Genomic DNA, 22,180 nt, shown 5'->3' on the forward strand with positions numbered 1-22,180 from the left:
CAATTAACCCTAATCCCGCCTTAGTCCCGCCTTTCTCCGCCCCCTAACTCATTAAAATACAGGAAATTGGCTCTATTAACTTCAGCTACGTCTCTGTAGCCTAACAGTGAGTGTAATTAGATCCGGCAAGTGAAGAGCTTTCGATTGATACCAATATCCGCCCGGAGGGCAACATCTTTGTCGCGCAAATGGCCACATTCCACCAGTCTCTCTAATGCGTGAACGCACTTTAGAGTCTACTGAGCACTTGTCGGGGGAGAACTTGTCAGGGGGAGTACTTGTCGGGAGAGTACTTGTCGGGGGGAGTACTTGTCGGGGAAGTACTTGTGGGGAGCACTTGTGGGGAGCACTTGTCTGAGGTGAGCTCTTGTCGGGGGGTCAAACTTGTCCGGGGGGTCAAACTTGTCCGGGGGGTCACCGTATCTATTTGGTATTTATTAGATACGTCTTTAGTAGTATCCGAAATCTGGCATTCCTGTGCGCGACACAACAATAAATAGAGAGGTTGCGTCATTTGTCCTATTCGCGTTTAATTAATTAATACTGGAGGGTCTAACTCATCGAGCTCTCAATTCATTTATGCCTAGCAGTGGAGGCCACGCCCCAAGAAAGTGTGGCCTGTCAGGCGACAACTTGTCCTAGCTATATGACTGGTCGGGGCTTTAGGGTTCTAAGGTTAGGGTTATGGATTAGGGTTATAATTGCATGCAGTCAGGGTCCAGTACCACTTACAGCAATACCTACTAAGTATATACTGGACTAACTATGGCAGCCAGCTGGACCTTGAGACCAGTTATGGCAACCATGCACAGCCGGTCTCCAGGACCAGTTAGAGCTGTGGACCAACTATAGCGTGACATGTCTTTTAGACAATAGCCGGGGTCTAAAAAATGTTAAACTCCAGCAGCTGGTCTCCCCAATTTTGGAGGTCCAGCGACGCCACTGTGCAGCCTATGAACTAAATACACTGAAGAGGCAATAGAGGTACTCTGAACACTTACTCGGATCATCGACTATACATTTTGACATATCAAGATATTGGCAACTAATTATCGAAGTCATTGGTGACACATACATGTATATATTGATATCAAAAGAGACAAAAACATTGATATCACTGTTATCCCATTTCTCCCATTTCAACAGAGCTTGTGTTTCCATGGCTACGTATGCCCGATTTCTCTTCCTCTCTTTCGCGTTGCTCTTCTTCATACGTATGCAAACGCTCTTCTAGTGAGAACCCCATCAAATCCTTACGAGAAATGACACCAGCAACTCTACATGCAAAACAAAACTGAGCAAACATTCAAACCAAACGAGGGATACAATGGACCTGTTCATTGCATCTACAACAACCAAATGCCTAAAGAAAACAGTAACCAAGTTGTTAACTTAATTAATAATAAATAATATATATTTCATCTAAAGAAACAACCTGAGGCCGAGTGTTCGAAAAAGAATGTACGTTCTATGCAGAGAAAAGTTTACTTGAACGCACGGAGCAGATTGATTAAGGTAAGGCCCCTATATCACCAAGCAATCAAGCCAACAGTACAAATACTTGCCAGTCAGTTAGTCTTCTTTCTCAAAAGACATCCTTTTCGAAAGAAAGATTAACTGACTTGGTCTCCAGCAATACTAGGACACATTGCAATGTCCATAAATCAAAAGAAACTTACTAGATCCACGAAGAGTGTTTGATATCTTGGCTCATCTACGTACGACTGTAGCGTATCACGAGATAAGCAAACGATACCATCACTAAACACAACCTGCAACGCAAATTTAGAGATAACCACAACTCATTGGAAAGACAGGAAAATCCCAACTTGTCGTAGATCAATTGGAACAATTTCAGGTTCTTCAGATAACAAAAGTCCTTGTGATTTAAACAAGTCGTTGTGAGTCAACAATATTTGAAGTGTGTGCCTGCACGTAGATGTAGTTGTCAGTTAAATGTCATCAAAAAGTATGGAATAAACCATGGACCTTGAGATGTGGCCTGCAAATACATCAGTACCATTTTCTATTTGTCGAACTACAGGATATCCTCCGTGTGATGTGGTTGACAACAGTTCTGCTATTGTGGCAACACTTTCGTGAACATGGACAACCTGTTACCACCATATAGTGCACATAGACACAGGTTAGATAAACTGATTATTGCTTTTTCCAATAACTGTATTGGAACCTTTACTGGGAATGACATGGCATTCTCAGCAGAATATAACTCCAAGTTTACCACACCAGAAGATGATCTAGATACCAAACATTAAATTATTGTACTATATTGTTACCATGTGGTATCATAAAGCTAAATTAGTCAAAAGTCAGAACCAGCACTACTTATTCGCTGTGCATGATAGAAACTACTAGCTATTAAGTGGGGTGATGCAAGGTACTGCAACTACCGTTTCTGTAGTCATTTTACTGTTGTAGATGTATACCATTGATGTAAATCAAGCACCACCTGCATTACCCTTAACTCATTACCAACATTGCAAACAATCATCAAAACCCTCTACTTCTCCAACAACAGTACCTAAGCTCTGATGACTGTAATCTCAGAACCAATCATCAGGTAAGCCGCTGCAATACAGTCAGACCTCATTATTCCGACAATGTTTGCCCCACTGGTTTTTGTCAGACAAACACAACTGTTGGATTATCGGTGACAAATTCAAAGTGACCAACAATGTAAATTGGTTTCGCGTGTACCTTCGTCAGAAAGCGAGGGTGTCAAATTATTGGGTATCGGAATAATGAGGTCTGATTGTATATGTTATGATAAATGATTTGCCCATCATCTACAGTGTTTCCTTGCCTTCTAGTGTCTGCATGATGCCTACAAACTCTTTGAAGTTCACACATCATGGTAACCAGTAAGATACCCACAACAGTTTCATACTCTTAAACGGTAATTTAATTTATTATCACATGCTTTCAATGCACTCGGGGGTGCTTGCTGCATTTGTCATACTCCATTGTGTAATTTGTATTTAAAAAGTCGCAAATGAGTAACAAACAAAAACAAACACAAACACCAAACACACCTATCGTGATCTTTCCGAATAATGACTGGTTCGGCATCCAAAAATGGAATGCACTTGAGCTCCAGCAAAGCATGGTAGATAGGATGTGTGATGAAATCTCCACTCCACTTTGCTACCATGATTGTCACCATGATGGGTAACAAAAACTGGACATCGTTTGTTAATTCAACCTAGCAGCCACAATTTACTACAATATATTACAGCATTTTGCCATAGAAACTACATTACCATGATGACAGTAAGTGAAACAGTAAGTCGAGACACACCTCCAAAGAAACTGGCAGCACCGATAAGAGCAAAGGCTCCAGGGTCAATCCACACCCAATATTGATCCTCTACAAACAGAAAAACTTTACAATCAAATTACAAACGACTGCTTGTGATTTCTTTGCCTTCAGTTAAAGAATAAATTCCAAATGCCTTGACCATTATAATACCTACAATACGACCGTACAGAGCACCAATAAATCTAAGACAACGACACAAATTGTTAGAAAACTATTTGTACAAATGCTTCTTAATAAAGAATGCAAGACTTATCAATTAAACTGTATACAATAAGTTAATTAATTAAATAAGATAGTTAGTTGATTTAATTAAGCTAATTAAGTACATATACAGACATACAGCATGGGTACAACCAGTCCACTTGCAATATGAGTTCCTGCACACCAACAAGATAGGAAAAAATAAATCACCAAAACTGCAGCTAGAGATCTGAAAATAAAATTACAACATAGACTAAATTTGTACATGTCAGTGTCAATAGAACTCACCCGAGACCAAATTCATTGTGAGTCTGCCGAGAAAACAAATGCTTGATAGCATCTTCTCCAGTAGTAAACATCAATGTAGCAACTACATATACAAGGAATAGAGTCTCGATACTGACTATTGCAGTTTCAATGACAGATGTGTCACCTTCACTAAATGAACCGTTGCTGAATGAATAGCAAAGCTGGCTGCTGTTGGAGCAACACTCGGCAACTGATAATGAGTGATTTATTGCAAATTCTCGTTTCTTCACTCCATGAGGGCAAGCATAATGATAAACTGTCGGTTCAGTGTGAAGAGGATCCAAAGAGTCAGTCAGGCAGCGAGGACTGCAATTAAGTAATCAAAAAATCACTCTATAGCAACTATAAATTGTACTGACGTAGCGGTACCTGTAATCAGATTTGGGATACCCACACTCAAATGGAGTGCAAAAAAATGCCTTTGGTAAGAAAACTGTAACGCTAACATATATCACCTGCTCACAACATCATGTAACAGACATTTGCACACATACTTAATGCAAATGTTTCTAACAATAATGAGTACAGGCTCTCCCATTTTCATCATCACTTTAGCAAACGGTGATGCCACCTTGCTCAACAGCAGCTGTCTTAGACGAGCAATCTATATAGTCACACACTTCAAGTTCACGCAGCATCTCCACTCTTGCAGACTTATCGTACTTTGACATTCAAGAATGTAAACAATGCACCGAAGACACCACCAAGCACACCAATAATTATAGTTGGAAAAAAGACAAGTATGTTCACTGGAATGCCACGAACCACCTAGTCACACTTTGGATCAATTCCAATAAAATAGACATTGCAAATATAAAGTCAACCTCAAACAGAATGTACTTGCTAGTCTTGAACAAGCCAAAATTTCCATCATACTTGAAACCTGAAAATGCTGAATTGAATAGATCCTAAATGAAAGACTGTCAACACTAGTTGCCACCGCAAACTACAAATGTATGACAAACAGTTGTAAAAGTCGAAATCATGCAGCAAAAGAATATTTGCCATGTCAGCTTTTGGTTCCAAAAAGAAGAAACTTCTTCCATAGAAAATAACAGCCCACCGACAGGAGCACCAAATGCTGAAGCAATTCCAGCTCCTGCACCTGCTGAAATAAAGTTTCTCCTAAAACACACATCATTGATCAATTCAATTAACGTACTTGATAACACCACACGCATATAAGCAATTAGATCACCTGTCTTCAGAATTTCGAAATCGTCCAAACACTGGTAAATGAAACCCTAATGTCTTAGAACGCATTTGACTCAGTCCAGCACCAATCAAAGAACTGTACATACGCAATTCATAACAGGCATTGCATGCCCACACATAATCTAGACCTTTCCAATTAACATACCCCATGTGAATCATTGGTCCTTCTGGACCTACAGGTAGACCTGAAGCGACAGCAGCAAGACAAGAAAAGAACTTGGCTACAAGTGTTTTGATATTAAAGATGTGCCTAACAACCGTTCCATTCAAAAATCCAATCAGCTCTGGAAGGCCAGAAGCTGCTGCTGACGGTCTACACAGCTGTGACCAAACATCAACTTCTCTGATGCAACAATACAAACGAACGACTAACCACAATGATGGCACTGCTGACGATAACAAGAGCCATACTGAAGAGAAGCACAAAACCCCAAGCAAATTCATAGTTTTCATCCTAAAGTGACATTACCACAACATTTCAAATTCTTCAGCTTTTAATTAAGTAAACTGTGTAATTTTAAAAAAATTTTAATTAATACTAGTTTTTATTAAACATGTGTGTTTTTGGGAGTAAGCCTTTCAAACACCTAAGATCAAAGCATTGTCAACACAACTATATCAAAGGCACTTTGCCAGACCCTTTCTCACTGGAAGCATGATGGCAGAGACAGGTCTGACTAAGCGAGACTAAAACTAAGATTGCATTTGTGTGTTTATTTGTCCAAAAAGCAAACATTATACTAGAATATAGCATCAACTGCATTAGCACAGATTATCAAATGCATACTAGCATAACAGAGAGTGCAAAACAAAGTTCACATAAAGCTGAAACCCAGACAGACAAGTAGATAATGCAGTCCAAATTCTCTAACATAACTGTGGTTCAGTTTGTTATACTAAAATTAAAAACATTTGCTTACAAATGCTACCTTGTCCCGATTCTAAATTTGGTCAAACTTCAGAATTTGATCAAATGTACAGATCACAAATTGCAAAGCACAGCAGACGCCACTCAACTTGTTTGACCAAACTATAAGTTTGAATTAAAGCCAAAAGATTTTGGTAAGCAAAAATAACAAACTTCTCTGTAAATGCATGTTACTGTATACTGCCCTTGCATTCATGTAGTAAACTTAGAGAAAAAGCAAAAATACAAAAAAGCACACTACATTCTGTCTGTAATCTGCACAATTAGAGCACAAAAAGAACAGTGATTAAAATTTGAATATTAAACCTGCTACTACATACCCACTGAAAGTATTTCATTGCTTCATTATAACCTAGTATTTTAATTGACAAAATTAGATGTCTCCAACATTGTCATTAAATGTGTCATTAAATTTGTCTATCAACATTGTCCAAAATTTCAGTTGACTGTCGACCAAGTGAGAGAATAAAAAAATCAGTCCAACAAAAACAGAATACAAAATTTCTGTAAATAGTAACCAGTAGATTCAAATTGTCACACAATTTTACGTTATTATTCAAACAAATTTACTATTTGAGCATAATCCCAATTAGCAGCTAGGAATGGCAAATTACAATAATTATTGCATAAGCTACTACCCAAGTGTGTCATTCCATCCCAGCCTGTCTTTGAACATGTCAGCAAACTAAAGCAAAACTAATTAAGTGTCATAGTATTGGAACATGTTACAATAGTTCATGTATTTAAGAATTTGATTCAAGTGGTAAAGTACATTGTATGACAAGTATAACTTTATAACTTAAAACTATGCAAGTTAGCTTATCAAAACTATATTACTGCATCTAAACACATAGGTACATCTAATAAGACGCCAACTAACACTAAATATTTACCGACCTCTATGTATTGCGATGCTTTGTCCCACTTGTAATCCGAAATAGCATCAATTGCTTGGTGCAAAAGAAAGCCAACAAAGCCAACAGAAAAGCCGATTAAACCCATCATCACCCAACGATCCCAATCCAACCTCCTTGGCTGTCTCCTCAACCAATGCTGCAGAAACACACAGTTACTGATTGCCATTACCCTTTCTAACTAATCTAAGCATGGCATGCCTTGTATGCAGTGCTGTGAGGCGGTAAGTAGTCTAAGCTCTCATAACCCGCAAGGACTGCACGCTCTTCATCGTTGTATCTGTGATTGTCGTAAACACTCTCTAATTCTCGGCCACGCTGAAAAAATCCAGTTTTTGCTCCTTCTTTAGACTTCTCTGTGTCTGACCGTCTATGCAACTCTGACATGTTTCGCTATACAAAATATATTGAAAATAACAGGCACAAATGTATTATATGTAAATCAAATTCAGCATTCAACAAGTAGAAAGACAAGATTTCCCAAAAAAATTAAACCAAGCGATAGTATGAGTGCATATACAGGCCCATAGGAAGCATTTCAAATATGGTCCTGCCTAACGAGCGCTAAGAGGGTGTGGTCCAAGGATAGGGCACCAAGAGAACAGTCTTCCAGCATTCTCGTATCAAGTAGTCTATCGCACAATGGGTTCTTGAATAATTACTCTCGTTTACCAACAATTACTGTTGTACATGGCCAAGTAATGACATCAGGGTATGGCCGGACCAGCCTGACCGGCTCCTATGGAATTGCCTAAACTGCACATACTGTATCGGTGTTATCTCGTTCACACACCATCAGTTAAGTGCCACTTGCCTGGTATTTCAGTCTCTGTCTTTGTATGTAGCATGTCTTGAAGTAATATTCGTACGGCAACCCTACATCTTTCTCATTTTTCAAAATGTTTTTCATACTTTGTTATTTCTAGTCAGCGTGTGTTTGTCCATTTGCATGCCTGCACATCCGTACGTGTGTGTGTGTGTGTGTGTGTGTGTGTGTGTGTGTGTGTGTGTGTGTGCGTGTGTGTGTGTTTGTGTGTGTGTTGCCAAAGAATGCTTCAACAATAACAAGACCTGAAGAGATGTAACGCATTCCGCTAATGACAAAACAAATTCATTTCACGTAACTCAAACTATTATTGTTGTAGTGATACTGTAGTACGCAGCATATGGCTGCATGGCTTCATCTATTGGATGACCTTCCTCCAGGTCCAAGGTCAGGTGTGTACACACCATACCTATGTTTGTATGTTTTCATCCATAAGTGTCTGTGTTTGTGTGTCTATGACAGTGCTTCGACTTATGGCTAGTTTATATTGGACAGCAATGTGCTACTTTGCAATGCCCCAATGTCACATTTTCATAAATTGCATACAAGAGCAGGCAAAAGGCAAATAATGTAAACTGTAAGTGTTATTAGACAAAACATCAGGCAGAGTAAACTTTTGTACAAAACGTGAGATCACCACAGATTGATATGAAACCAACTGATATAAAAAGTCAGTTGAAAATGCAGTGCTGTAACTCTGGAATCTAAATACTAAGCACACCACATACCTGCTGTCATACCAAATCAAAGATTAACAAGAATATTTACAAAGTAGAGGGCTCTATAATTCTACACTCTAGACAACAATCTCATTAATAAATATGAAAGGTACATTTCTACCCTCGGCGGAAAAACAATAGTATAAATCAAGACAGAAAGAGAGCTAATGACAATGTCAACAAATGTTGCTGATTGAGACATGATAAACTGATTTTTACATCTCTGTAGTCTGACATAATACCTCAGCAAATTGTCCAAAATGTCACCCCAACTTTTAGTAGGGAGCATTTACCTAATTAATATGGCTGACTCCACTGGTTGAAATAACAATTAAGTATGCACAAGCACAGGCTGCGGTAAAAACGTGCTACAGAATTATTGGCACTGTGTCAACTACAACCACACAGGGGCGTAGATGTAAGTTTTCTCAAGGCCATGAGTGGGCGTGTTGAACAATTTCCTGCAGATCTTCACAAACAGTTTTGACTAAATTTTAGATCTTATTGAATGCTAAGTTGCTAGCTATTTGTCACGTCCCAGCTTTTGCAAACACGAATGAATACGTCCATGCCTGCTGCATTCGTGAGAATTTGAAAAACCTTATAACAGAGACTTAATTAATTAATTAATTATTAATATCTACGCCCCTGCAACTCCAATTCTATACTACACAAATCAATCTAGAGCTTCAATTAGCCAACAACAGATAAAACGTAGGTAGACATGTAGATCTATTTCATGATCAAATACAGAAGGTGTGAACAACCAGGAACTGATCGCCTGCTAAACGTTACATTTTTACAGAATCTCCACCAAGATACACGTACTCACCTCATCAACGAACGAGACGTACGGCTGCAGTGATACATTCATGAACTTGCACGTGAGTTGTACCTGCCTAAAATACCCGGATATATACACTAAGGCTTTACGAAAACGGCTCAAACTCTAGGACGTCGAGCGGTTGTTGAGTGTACTGCGTCACTATAGCAAGATGTCCAAAAAGAAAAAAGTGTTTTTTATATTCGTAACCATTCGCCGTTAGCTATAGGTTAGAGTCCTCCTCTTTTGCAGGCATCCTCGTCTGTCAGTGAAGAGAATGATGTTGACCAAAGTCGAATGCCCGTATCTGAGTTACATGGCAGCATTACTATCACCGTGCTTGCTAAACCTGGAGCCAAACAGACCGCTATCACCGAGATCACAAGTGATGGGGTAAGCGTGCAGATTGCAGCTCCTGCTCGAGATGGAGATGCCAATGCAGCGCTCGTTGCGTTTATTGCCAAGGTGCATACTGTTTTTTTTAATTCAAACAGTCATCTTACTACGTGTACACTAAAATTAATCACAAATTAATTGATTAATTAATGTCTGCAGGTCCTTGCTATCCGGAAGAGTGATGTACGACTGGACAAGGTGCTTGTCGTCTGTTTCTGACATAGCAAGATAACTTAGATATCATTGCAGAAATGATGAAATTTTTAGAGGAGCAAAATTAATTACTGTTAGTAAGTATTACTATTAACGAATAAGACCAACTAATACCAATTGCTCTCATAAAGCTATTTGACCAATTATTACGTTTGTGTCTGCTACATAAGATGATATTGACTGCTTTATAGGATATCAAGATGGAGCTTACACACCCGTAATTAATTAATAATTAGTGATATTATGAACCATGCAATTATTAAATAAGCAATGGGCCCATGGCAGAAGAATGCCAATGCAGCCAATAAAAGCCATGTCTTGACTCTGTCACAGTATTCAATCAGGTTCTAGTTGAAAGTAGAGTAGTAGGTGGTCAAAAAACCAAATGTTAGATGAGCCAGCTAGGCCCTAAACTTTGGGAGAGCCCAGCCCAACTGGACCCTCCATAGCTACACCACTGCTGAAAGGCAGAGTCGATGTTCTTAGTTTCTCCTGGTTGACCTTCTATTTACGCTACCCACAGCTATGAAGGAGTGCTCTGAATGAGTTGCTCAATCAGTACAGTGCCAACCCATGAATCACATTAGGGTTGGCACCTTCTCTGTCGACTTTGTCTTCTTCTGTATCACCACTTAGGCCTAGCTTATGCAATGAGTGGGCCAAACGGACTAATATTGGTTTCACACAAATTGGTTATTATTAATTTCAATATTTTACATCATAATTTTGATATTTCAAATCTCACATCATGTATCACTCGGTGGAACAACAGTTGACAGAAAGAGAATATTAATTAGATGGGAGAATTCTTTACCTGGGTCAGAATGTTCTTCAAAGCTGAAAGTTGAAGGAGTTTTACGCACTTCATTCGATCTCCTCGACTCTTCCATGCTTGCCAAAATAAGTCAAATTTGTAATTGAAGCTAAAGGTTGTCATGGGGCATCTACTTTCTGCACGCAATGACATTTGAGTCCCATTTTAATATTATTCATCTAAACAACGAGCTACTCAGCTAGTATATGCGTACTGTAGACCTTAGATCCGGCCTACTAGACTAGTCATGTACAGTACTCACTCACCCAACATTCCTTATCTAGAAGTAGAAAGTTTGACCAAATTTGTGAACATGAGAGGCCAACAGATAGACTTAGAAATCATATTCACAACTGCAATGACTGTAACATACGACATGCCACAAATTCTACACGAAGTTTACAATAACGTCTAGCAGACTAGCCTACCCTCTAGAAGATCATGGGTTTTGCCACACAATAAAGTACAACTAATTATAGTAATTTACAAATAGTCATCCTATGTCATAAAATTTTCTTGTTGTTTTCAGGGGTCAAAGTCACGACTGAAAACTCTATCTATTTCATCAGACGCTGGTCTCCCAGTGGCAACTATACTAGAGCGTCTGCACTCGGAAATTGAGAAACGGTCATAAAGGTATCATCAGCGTGTTATACAGAGCAATGAACCAAACTTTTTGCCAAATAAACATTATAGCAGAGTTCACAGCTAAGAGACAGCTACGTGTTGTTGAGTTCAAGTGGCATGCAGAGATGAGAGCATGCAAAGTGGAAACCCGTCTCCCAAACTAAAATGACATTGCCACCAAGTTGTACATAACAAAATAGCAGTCAGCCCTAAATGGGCCCTGACAGTACTAGCTGTCAGTCACACAAACGATATGCCAGAGAGCAATTTGTTGATGTCTTCAAATGATGGTCTTCGTCTCGGTTCGATGTTCCAGCATTTCTGCATTATACTGTAGATTTCATCAGGACAACCTTCAGGAGCATCCATTCGATATCCCTTCTCGACGAGATTCACAACATCATTGAAAGACTAAACAGAGAGAATACAGAAGAGTTTAATTTAGTGATTACATAAGCATTACTTATGCAATCAAAATTTATCAAAACCAACTGCACTACACAATCAGCGTCCCAACAAGTAAACCTGTTAACCAAAAATTTCCTTGCTTGTCTGTCTGCTGAAACAATATTCAGCACCTACTATACACCATGAGTAAATGTAAATTCTAGAGGACCACACATCTACTGAGTCTCTCCAAGACACTAGTAGCTAGAAACTGGAAGAGTAGTACTTCATTAGAATAACATAAAGTAATAAAATATTTTGAAAAATGAGAAAGACGTAGCGTTGCCGTATGAAAAAGAATAGAAACAAGACCATGTAACAGTGTGCTGTGACATCTTCGTATCATTCGTACATTGCACCATTTTCTACAGCTAATTAGTGACACTATAATATGTGTTTTATACCTTCCTAATTAGAAAATGGTGCAATGTAGGGATGAAGTATTGCTCAGTCAGTCTGTATACGAAAGATGTCACAGCACACCCTTACGTGGTCTTGTTTCTATTCTATTCCTTCGGCAACCCTACATGCTTCTCATTTCAAAATGTTTGTATTACTTGTTTGCATTCTTTTTCTGCATGAGAGTAGATATGCACAGCGGTAACGGTGTATGCGAGCAGATATGGTAGACAATTGCAATTGAAAAGGTGGACAGTGAGGCTAGAAATCGACACACTCCCCGTGTAGCACTCGGTCCAGGAAACATATAGGTTGGATTCGGTGCAAATGCAATCAGAATTTAGAGAGAAACGGCGTAGAAGATCAGCTTCAACCGGCATAAAGTCTTCGATCGCTCGAAGCATTGTGAAGGGCGACGACACGTACAGTCAACACAGGACCAGTGTGGGCGTGTGTTCAAATGAACTGGAAGGTGTAGCATTCGCATCATCAAGAAATTTTATGAGGGAGTCAGTCCCTCGAGAGGGGACCATGCACTGCAATGACAAATTTAAGTAGTCATGGACCTGCTCCGTTGCAAGCGCAGAGGTTTGGTATAGAAATCAGCATTGTAACATAAACAGTTGATACCGATACCTGCTCTTACAGAAGAACTGAACACAAAAACTCAACCCTTACATACCAACACTACCTTGTTGGTGATTAATAAATAGTCTAACAACTCTGCAAACATCTTCCAACCACTACACTATATATCTTGCAGCAAAGAAAATCAAATATTAGTGCTACTGCAGTAAAACTTATCAATTACTCCTAATGACTAGGGGTATGTCTCCACTTGCTGCAATGTAACTTAGATTAATTAATGTAAACCATGTTTAGAAAAGGTCTCCACTTATCTTCAATAGTGGGGAACTTTATATTCTTATCCAGGAACTTGTCGACTTCTTATACTACAAAGAAATCGTGGATGGCAGCATCTGACAGTGCATTGGAGTGCAGCACATCAGTTGTAGAAGCAGAGCAAAAAGAAAGCAAAATGGCTCAGGATCTGTCATTACTCTGGCACGTACCATCACCACACAGTAAAACCTGTTTACTTGAACTAAACTACCTCTGAACCAGGCTTAAAGAAAGTTGTTTAGGTTTAGGGATAAGGTTTGGTTTAACATAAGTGGGGAGACATGCCTAAATTACCTATTTATGCTTACACAACTGCTAAACATGTCTAGCTGCTAGGAGACAGGGTCTCATCTTATCACTTACCACTCGTGGGTAGGGCACTCGGCCATATGAATACAGTTCCCACAGTAAGATTCCAAAGCTCCATACATCTGACTTGGTGGTAAACTCCTGAAACAAGAAATCGTTAACTTACAAAAACTGCAAATTTACATCACACATTTGCATCATCACACAAATTTACAAAAACACATCAAGAAATCTGACATTTCGTCGAAGTGCCTCGGGAGCTGTCCATTTTATCGGAAACTTGCCACCTTCTTGGAAGTGATGAGACTCGCGTGCAAGCCCAAAATCAGATACCTTCACAAAACAAAACATTCGACGTCAACACAACAATCCAACAACTTGTACCAACAGACATACATAACGCCAGTGTCGACACATACAACTACATATACCCTCTACCCTTCTACATTAAAGTTACCAGCCAAAACTACTACAAGCAATGGCCAAAAATTACTACTATACAAACATAGAGACACAAGAGCCATCCACCACGTCATACACCTCTTATAATCGCTACCATAAAAGCAGCCACTACAAACATCCACTGTCTCTCTGCACAAGCAACCCAAGATCCTCCTCACCTTTGCTGTGTTGTCTTCATCTATAAGAACATTTCTAGCTGCCAGGTCCCTGTGTACTACTTCCTTCAATTCAAGATACGCCATTCCACTGCATATGTCCCTACACAAACCACATTTACCACCGAGAAGGAAATAACATGACAACAGTAAAGCACAGACTTTGAAAATTTGAGAAGATCATTCTTGCTGATGACTGCTCGACCTCTTGATCTCAAATACTCCACTAAGCTTCCCTACGCCATCAAAACAAACACTACATCACACAACTATAAGACAGAGTACTGCCGGATCATTACCCTAGCCATAAACTCGGTCACTATGTAGACAGGCTTTGGCTCCAGCGATATGCCAATAAACTGTACCAAATTGGGATGTCGAAGTCTCCTACAACACCAACAGTGTGAGCAATCATGATCAATTTACACCGTCATTCTCATGACATTCTCATTGCAAATGCCTCACGTCATGAGTGATGCCTCTTGCAGAAACTGCTGAATTGCAGCTGAATCGTTTTTCAAACTCTTGATGGCTACCCTTTTGCCTTGGTACATGCCCGAGTGCACCTCTACAACAAACATCAAAGTCAACATGTGCAAACTACTCACACTAACTCTTCCATTACCTCCAAATTCTCCTTTCCCGATGGACTGTCCTACTTTGAGATCTTCTCTCTTGATCGCCCAACCAGCTGTTTACAACCAAATGCCGTTACAAGTAATAACCATATTCATCACACATGTTAACAAACAAAGCGATCATCAAGTAAAGTATTGATGCAATCAAAGCTCATCCAAATCATCAACCAACCAGACATGACTTTTGCATATATCGCATGTAGTTATGCGTACTATGAGAGAATTCACATTCATTCATTATTGTATTAAATCAATTAATTAACTAAGCTAGGCGTTTCAAATTAAATAGAATTACTGTGTTTCCTCAAATACTAACCGGTAGTTACTATTCTTTAAACTGATCTGAACCACGGGTTACTATTTTTTCAATGATTCAAGTTGAAGTAAGGGCTATGCAAGTATTAGAAGAACACACTCTTGACACATGCAAAACTGCCAAGTTATGGTAACCTCTATTCAGTTACTCAGTTAGTCAGTGTCCTCATCATAAAAACCATAATGCCCACATCGTCATGATCATTGTCTTCATCTTCTGTCTCTTCTGACAGACTTGTTCCCTCAATGTTTCGTGTTACCTTTGATCTCTGACATCCAAGGCATGTGTTACTAATCAGCACGGGTTAATATTTTTTCAAACTGATCATATCCACGGGTCACTATTCGAGCAGGGTTACTAATCAAACATGGGTTACTATTCATGGAAATACGGTAACCGACCAAACCTACATGCACTAAAACTCATCAAATACATAAATTTATATGTCAAGGTTGAGATATTCGAGTGATGCTTGTTGTGAACCCATCATGTTATCATGTCTTGTGCCTACAAAGTTTAGTGTTGTCTCTTCCTTACCCTAGAATTCCATTCTCTTCTAGATTGATCAGTGGTTATTACCAATCAAGTAGTGACTAAAAGTAAATCGTAAAGTAGCCAAACCTCAGAGCCAATCAAAGACACAAGTAGCTAAAGTGCTGACTACCACGTTTCCTAATCAGTAAACAATATAAAAAGGGATACATGAGGTGATTCTCATTTTTCAAAAACTGATTTATGAGCTAAATCACCAGCAAAACTTCCCATTACAAAGACTAACAGACTGAGTTTATAAAAATGTTTTATGTATCTGCCAATACCAACCTAATTTAATACCTATCTACTGTAACTAATAACCTAAACATGTCCAGGCCTTTGATTCTTCCAAATGCCGCCTATAGTAACAACCAATACGCAAAGCATCCGCTAAGGAGTCATCCATAATTGTCAAAATTTACTCAAGCAGACAAAGCATACACTAGGGGAAGGGGGTAAGAAAAATGTACGCTTTTGGGGCGGAGTATAAAATGTCAAAGACCTGTGGTGCAGAAGTCATAGAAAGTGATACTGAAGTCAGGATATTACATTTACACGTAGGCGTGTTGTATACGTTTCCAACAGTATCGGTCGCAAGTGTATGACGCATATAGCACGCATTAAGCATTCATCGCACGTGTTGAAAGAGTACATGGTGTGGGACAGTAGGTGTACTCTGATGTAGGTACTAACAGACCTGTCTAAGAGAGCTTGTGCAGTTCATAAAACGCCGGCGAGCAGGTAACAGCAGTTTGTGAACGCCTTTGTCTTTGACAGCCCATCTTTGTTTTGCGAAGAAGCTGTGCAGAAAGTGTAACGACAATGAAAGACTGCTGGCCAGAAGGACAAAATGTGCATATCAACCTTCAAAAGGGCTTCTAATTATTTAATTATCGTACTACCATGGTACATTAGAAATAGCTTCACATGACCAACATTTTTATGTACCCTTAGGAAGAGGGGACGGGTATGCAGGCTTGTATGATTGAGTAAATGTCGACACCTATGGATGACCCCTAACAATAGCTATTAGACATCGAACATTGCTTGACTAAATTCACTACTATTCGTAACAACTCTATCACTTTTACAATGCCAGCTGCTACGTAAACTACACAAACAGTCTATCTAAGACATTCACAGTATGGATCCATACACAAAGAAATCGATGTAACGTGTATAGTAAACATGTACCATATTCTTCACCTGGGCAGTTTTCCAGTACATACATACGACTTTGCAGTCAGAATTTTCAAAAATAAGGTGATATGTGGTGCAGGTACACATGCCACTTGCACATAAACTTATCACTTTGACCTTTCAGGTTAAAATCTAGAAAACCGATGTCCTCTCAATTACAATGACACAAAAAGCATCACATTTGTGTCACACAAGGCAACAACAGAACAGATCAACAACCACTAGCAATTCGTTAATCTGCAACAAAAGACTTTTGTACAGAAGGCATCCAACTCATTAGAAATGACGTTATTCTGATAAAACTTGCTAAATGACTCTGAGTGATGAAAGGCAATGCTCTCGTAAGTAAGCACTCATATCTAGATTCACTACAACTGCAGTATGCACCACTTGTCAGTCCTTTCTAAAAACAATCCAAGTAATTTGACTCCACGACAACATCCCTGAGAAGTAAACATGCATAGCTGTTCACTGCTGCAATCTTGCTAGACAGTACAACCTTAATTATCCGGACACCCATTGTCCGGACTTCTCTATAATCCGGACACATTGTTGGCCACCCAAAAAGCATGCATCTTTTACAAGTGTCCCATATAACATCGTTTCTGTTACCAAAACCATAAGCTGCCAACCTATTTCTAAGAGAAAAAATGTGTTGCTGACAATTGCACAATACAAAGAAGTCTATTATGTAAAGGTGTCGACCTAATATTGCTAAACATTTGTCCATTACTTGACTGTCAATGTCTGACGAAGCCCCAAGGAAGTCACAACATCATCACTTCAATTATCTGAACAACTTAGTGACTTCTACCAAAAAGTCCAGGTAAACAAGGTTGTACTGTAGCACTACATTGCAAAGCATGCAGACAAGTGAGGAACATCGAAGAATCTGGGACAGACACTCAATTTGCAGAAGACCAACTATACACAACTATCAAAGCCTAACCAACTAAAAATATCCATTAAAGGAGAACTTCACCTGTTCGTGCAACTGACTCTGCCCTTGGCGGCTAACCGTTTCTAGCCACACCTCAAGTTGGGAAGTTTGGCGCTATCTCAGAGCAAACTTGATAGCTGAGCATTATGCTAAGGTTAGAAAATACAAATGCACAAGACGGTTTTCCAAATAACGTCCAGTAAGTGTAGGTTTCGTTTCACAACTTCATGTAGACTTTGATATTTGCTTAGGCAAAAGTAAAACGTGCTTTCGCATCCCTGACTCACTCACTTCCAATCGAATGAAGACTCTTGCTGTCATGAGATTATGCGCAGTGATGCACGTTTCCGTGTTTTTCGCATCACGCAAGCAATTTTGTATTGTACTCTGGCCTCCTTTCGTAAAAAGGAAAACAGAGGAAAGCGCGAAAGACCAAGCGATTGCAAGTCGTTCAAGACGATCCATGTGAAGTCTACAACTTATGAACGATTGAGTCGCATATGAACTGTAACTTGTTTCCTTCCACTGTCACAGTCGCCTGAAGCATATAGACCTGTCTCAAGACCAAAACAATGTGCCATGCAACACAGCAAGCATTCGGTCCGTCACCCAAGGTCTTAACGTACGTTAACGTCTAACTGTGCGTGCATCAATTGGTAAAGTGTTCCTTTAACTGAAAAAATATAACACAAAGCTGTCCCCACCATTTCTAATTATTAAATTAAACATTTCCCAAAGCTTGTTACATCAATGTAGATTACAAGACAGTCAATATTATTATAACCAATACTTTTTCTTACATTTCTTGAAAGCTGTCTCGTCGACTGTTACTGCAATGTTTTGTCCCTCCTTGTCTAATGGTTTCCGTAGCCTTGTGCATAGACCATCGGCATCGCCCTTGTAATGCTAAGCAACCAAACCTGTGAGTTCAGCACAAGCATATCACCGCACTAGCAGCACCTCAATCAACTGAAACAAGTTGTCAAAGAATTCTTCCTCGTCAACAGTCAACTTATTATCTCTATATAGAATCCGGTAATGCTCCACTTTTCCATCATAACTAAACCAGAAAATCATCAAGTCACACAACAAAAACACACAATAACTGTTTCAACAGACCAAACGCAAAGAGTGTAATCCCCAGGAAAATTCGTGCTCTCCCTTACTAGAAACAGGCCGTCTGTCTTGGGATTTAGTAATTCCTCAGACTTTTCTCGTCGTATCTTTCCGTGAAACCAAGGCATGGTCTGTAACTTTACAGCTTCTCTCTGGTTAAGGTATGTTGCTGGAACCATTCCCTCTTTGCCATCTGACCGTCTAGCCTTATACCAATTCGGATCCTACAAAAATATGCATCACAATCAATAGACAACTTTACTACTGCCTGAATGCGACTAAATATATAACCAGAATGCAAACTCTCCAATCGTCTTGATTACATAACCACACGCCTTACTACATTTACTGTCTCATTATAATCACATTTCAGCAATGGTTAGTTTACGTAGTAGTAAACGTAGGTTAACATCAGGAGTAAATTACTACAGCAATCTGATAATGTTGTGCATAGCAAACTGTTGAGCTTTGTATTTATACGAAATGATTGTGAGAATATTGTATTGTCTGGACAGCGTACATACGGTTTCTAGTTTTCTTGAATCCCTCCCTCTCTCCCATGTTCGAGGGAGTCATATTTAACAAATCAGATAACACGCCATGGGGATTTGTTCAGGCCAATCTTGGCTCAACATTACAGGCACCTTTACTCACTCAAGTTGCAACGTCAACTTGATTAACTTCTTCGGCTCAAGTGAGTTGTCTTGACGTCCGATCGTAAATGGGATGGGATTGTGATGGTGTATTGAGCTTCCAATGTCAGCTGGACTGACCTCTTGGGTTCAAGCAGAGCATCGAAGCATACAACGACAGCTGGACTGACCTCTTAGGCTCAGGTACTTGGTAGACATAACAGGTGTTGAGCTTCCAACGTCACTCTGAGTGACCTCTTGGGCTCGAGCTACTTGTCTAATAAATTTCAGCTTGTATGAGCTGACAGATTAATTAAAGCCAGCGTTCCGAAACCTCTCTCACCCCAGCATGTTGCCCCATCGAAGCCCATACTGTCTCATGTGTCAACGCAGTACCATAGCTAGAGGGTATGCTGCTTACAATATGACGTCGTATGAGTGATGTGATGTTAACTGCCTCTATTCTAGTGACGCTTTGGTTTAAAGGTCTACTATAGTTTAACTTGCCCTAAATTATGAAAATTCCTACAGCAACTACTGTACCCGATAGTTACTTTCTCTCACAATAAATTTTTAAAGCACAACCACGAACCACAAAACAAAAACACACACATCTATAGTAGTTCACATAATAATTTCACAACGTTCCCTACTATAGCTACATCACTACTACACCCAAACCTCCCTAATCAGGACCTCCAAGATATGGACACCTCTCTAAACGGACACTCTTCCCACAGCATATCATTCTTGGGGCTCCAAGGGTAAGCCCTGAAACTCCCCGTCTAAACACTCAATTCTCAAGCCATCTTGACTATCACGTGTAGGAAAACGCGTATGTAACATATGTAACTGTAGTACAAAGTACACATGTACATTACAATGTAGTGCAAGTGCACTGTACATGCATACTGTATGCAAAACAGGTATGACATTCACCAAACCTTACATAAAATGGTCTGGGATACCTATGATATAAAGTGCATTAGCTACCTTTATGTCCCAGATAATTCTAGAATCCGGACAGCAGCTGGTCCCATACTGTTCGGATTAGGGAGGTGAGTGTACACAGTAGTGACTAGTATGTAGATACCTACAAGCAATTAGTCCAATCCGTAGAAACATAACAAATACCACATCTATTACATCATACCCTCTAGTAATGGCACTGAATAAACATATGGACAGTTTTACAGATTCTCTCATTAACTTAAAAGCAATTGACTGACATCAAGAAGATAAAAAAGGGACAAGGAGGTTTGTCACATAGTGCAAAACCATCTCAAAACAAATAGCACCTGTTTTTGTCTCTCCAACCATTCCTTACTCTATCCTTCCTTTAGTCATTCTGTCACCTTAGAAGGCATTGCGTTCTCCGTAGTTGCTTCAAACTTTCACTTCCCAATGGCGTGATAGGTTATATGTGTACATGTAATATGTAGTCCTTCAAAAAATACTGACTACACAAAGTGGATATTGCCAGCAGACAAATAGTCCTTCCTAAGTGAATTTGATTTCTCTCAGTCTCATTGCAAGACAGATGGTGTACTGCTCTTTCTGGAAACAGTATGGCAAAATGCAAAGGTTTGGCAACAGTCCAAATTCTACAAGTGTAGAATACCTACACATCCTTGCTTATTGAATCTTCATAGTAGTAACAGAAGGCCTTAGCCCCTCATGAAAACAAACCATGCATTGAAGAAATACCAAGAATTATCATGTCATAGTGTTATCTGTCTAAACAGCAAATGAGGTAATCATAAAACTTGGAAAACACCCACTAAAACCCATAGCAACCACTCTACTGTCAAAATGACAGACTAAAACGTAGAACTTCCCACCACACATAAGGTCAACTACAACGCTCAGTACACAAGTACTGGACACGCACAAGCGTACACTGTACAATACATATATACCTAGAATAGCATAGTTAGCAGTCACATACACAACGAGCTCTCTAATCCCATGACAACCGTTCCAACCTCACCCAGTTCATATAACACGGAACCACGAGCGTGTGAGAGCACACTTACCCTAGACGCGCTGATAATCGTCAACAGTTCGCCCTTTTTAAATCGCAAATCCTGCGCACAACACGCAAAAACAGCTGCACACTGACCGCCCCATCCATCCAACACCGTGTACTCACGTCTGGCGATATGCCCTCGAAATTGAACTTGGCGATGCACTCCGCGCCTGCGTCCCACGCCGGATTCTGTATCGTGACAGAGACAACGCCTATAGCGCACAAACATCTAGAACAACTCTCTACATCTCTATACCTCAGATCCACCGTTTCGTTGCCCAGACATCGTCCACTTCGCGCGAACGCTACACAAACAAACAAACCGGCGTTGTCACAACCACAACAGAAACAACGACCTACATTGGGGCCCTACATCGAAACATCACGATGGCAACTACAACTCTCGAACGGCATTGCAAAGCTAGCGCGTGACACACCGCAGGTGGGCGAAAAAAAGCAAGGTCGCATTGGCGTGCTGCACCCAATGGGGACCACGCACTGCGATGACATGCATAACTCCTCCGTTTGCCCATACTAAATCACACCAAAGTATAGTGCACTAGTTGGCCTGCAGTGCGTGCAAGACAAAGACGCCTTCGTCACTTCGACTTTCCACGGTCTCCAAACTGAGAGAGGAGTAAACGAGTGCCTCTAGGAATACTTACCGACAGCCAGAAATCAGACAGTGGTTCAGTCCCAAGGACCAACACGACAATACTGTCGAATGCCGTCGAATACTTTACTATACGGGACGTTAGGTCTATGTGCACCTACG

At 39.9% G+C, this 22,180-nt stretch overlaps 3 protein-coding genes across 4 annotated transcripts; 1 reads left to right on the top strand and 2 right to left on the bottom strand.

The window, feature by feature from the left end:
- Positions 1-995: 995 nt before the first annotated feature.
- LOC134192611 (H(+)/Cl(-) exchange transporter 6-like) lies at positions 996-9,308 on the bottom strand. Its single transcript, XM_062661356.1, has 24 exons — positions 9,285-9,308; positions 7,109-7,300; positions 6,891-7,046; positions 5,439-5,519; positions 5,211-5,386; positions 5,049-5,141; positions 4,816-4,975; positions 4,675-4,758; positions 4,514-4,618; positions 4,365-4,454; positions 4,220-4,305; positions 3,975-4,156; positions 3,830-3,911; positions 3,681-3,770; positions 3,446-3,522; positions 3,282-3,388; positions 3,054-3,223; positions 2,192-2,258; positions 1,990-2,114; positions 1,830-1,929; positions 1,680-1,772; positions 1,436-1,524; positions 1,334-1,363; positions 996-1,277 (listed from the first exon to the last, which is right to left on the bottom strand). The coding sequence occupies exons 2-24, from the start codon at positions 7,292-7,294 to the stop codon at positions 1,121-1,123; spliced, it is 2,586 nt and encodes an 861-aa protein (XP_062517340.1). The 5' UTR covers positions 7,295-7,300; positions 9,285-9,308; the 3' UTR covers positions 996-1,120.
- Positions 9,309-9,359: 51 nt separating this feature from the next.
- LOC134192614 (UPF0235 protein C15orf40 homolog) lies at positions 9,360-11,471 on the top strand. Of its 2 annotated transcripts, none has more exons than XM_062661359.1 (4): positions 9,360-9,465; positions 9,528-9,740; positions 9,831-9,869; positions 11,228-11,471. In XM_062661359.1, exons 1-4 carry the CDS (start codon positions 9,448-9,450, stop codon positions 11,330-11,332), a joined length of 375 nt encoding a protein of 124 aa, XP_062517343.1. In that variant the 5' UTR covers positions 9,360-9,447; the 3' UTR covers positions 11,333-11,471. The 2 variants fall into 2 exon arrangements, with proteins under 2 accessions (XP_062517343.1, XP_062517344.1); XM_062661360.1 differs by having other exon boundaries at positions 9,528-9,668.
- Positions 11,472-11,478: 7 nt separating this feature from the next.
- LOC134192612 (tyrosine-protein kinase CSK-like) lies at positions 11,479-22,167 on the bottom strand. Its single transcript, XM_062661357.1, has 15 exons — positions 22,071-22,167; positions 21,662-21,710; positions 21,529-21,594; positions 21,413-21,463; positions 18,748-18,968; positions 18,589-18,688; positions 18,429-18,534; positions 14,626-14,691; positions 14,466-14,568; positions 14,300-14,387; positions 14,163-14,236; positions 14,004-14,103; positions 13,621-13,716; positions 13,438-13,524; positions 11,479-11,736 (listed from the first exon to the last, which is right to left on the bottom strand). Exons 2-15 carry the CDS (start codon positions 21,689-21,691, stop codon positions 11,566-11,568), a joined length of 1,359 nt encoding a protein of 452 aa, XP_062517341.1. The 5' UTR covers positions 21,692-21,710; positions 22,071-22,167; the 3' UTR covers positions 11,479-11,565.
- Positions 22,168-22,180: the final 13 nt, after the last annotated feature.

The sequence above is a fragment of the Corticium candelabrum genome, chromosome 16 (genome assembly GCF_963422355.1).
Source record: "Corticium candelabrum chromosome 16, ooCorCand1.1, whole genome shotgun sequence".
Taxonomy (NCBI): Eukaryota; Metazoa; Porifera; class Homoscleromorpha; order Homosclerophorida; family Plakinidae; genus Corticium; species Corticium candelabrum.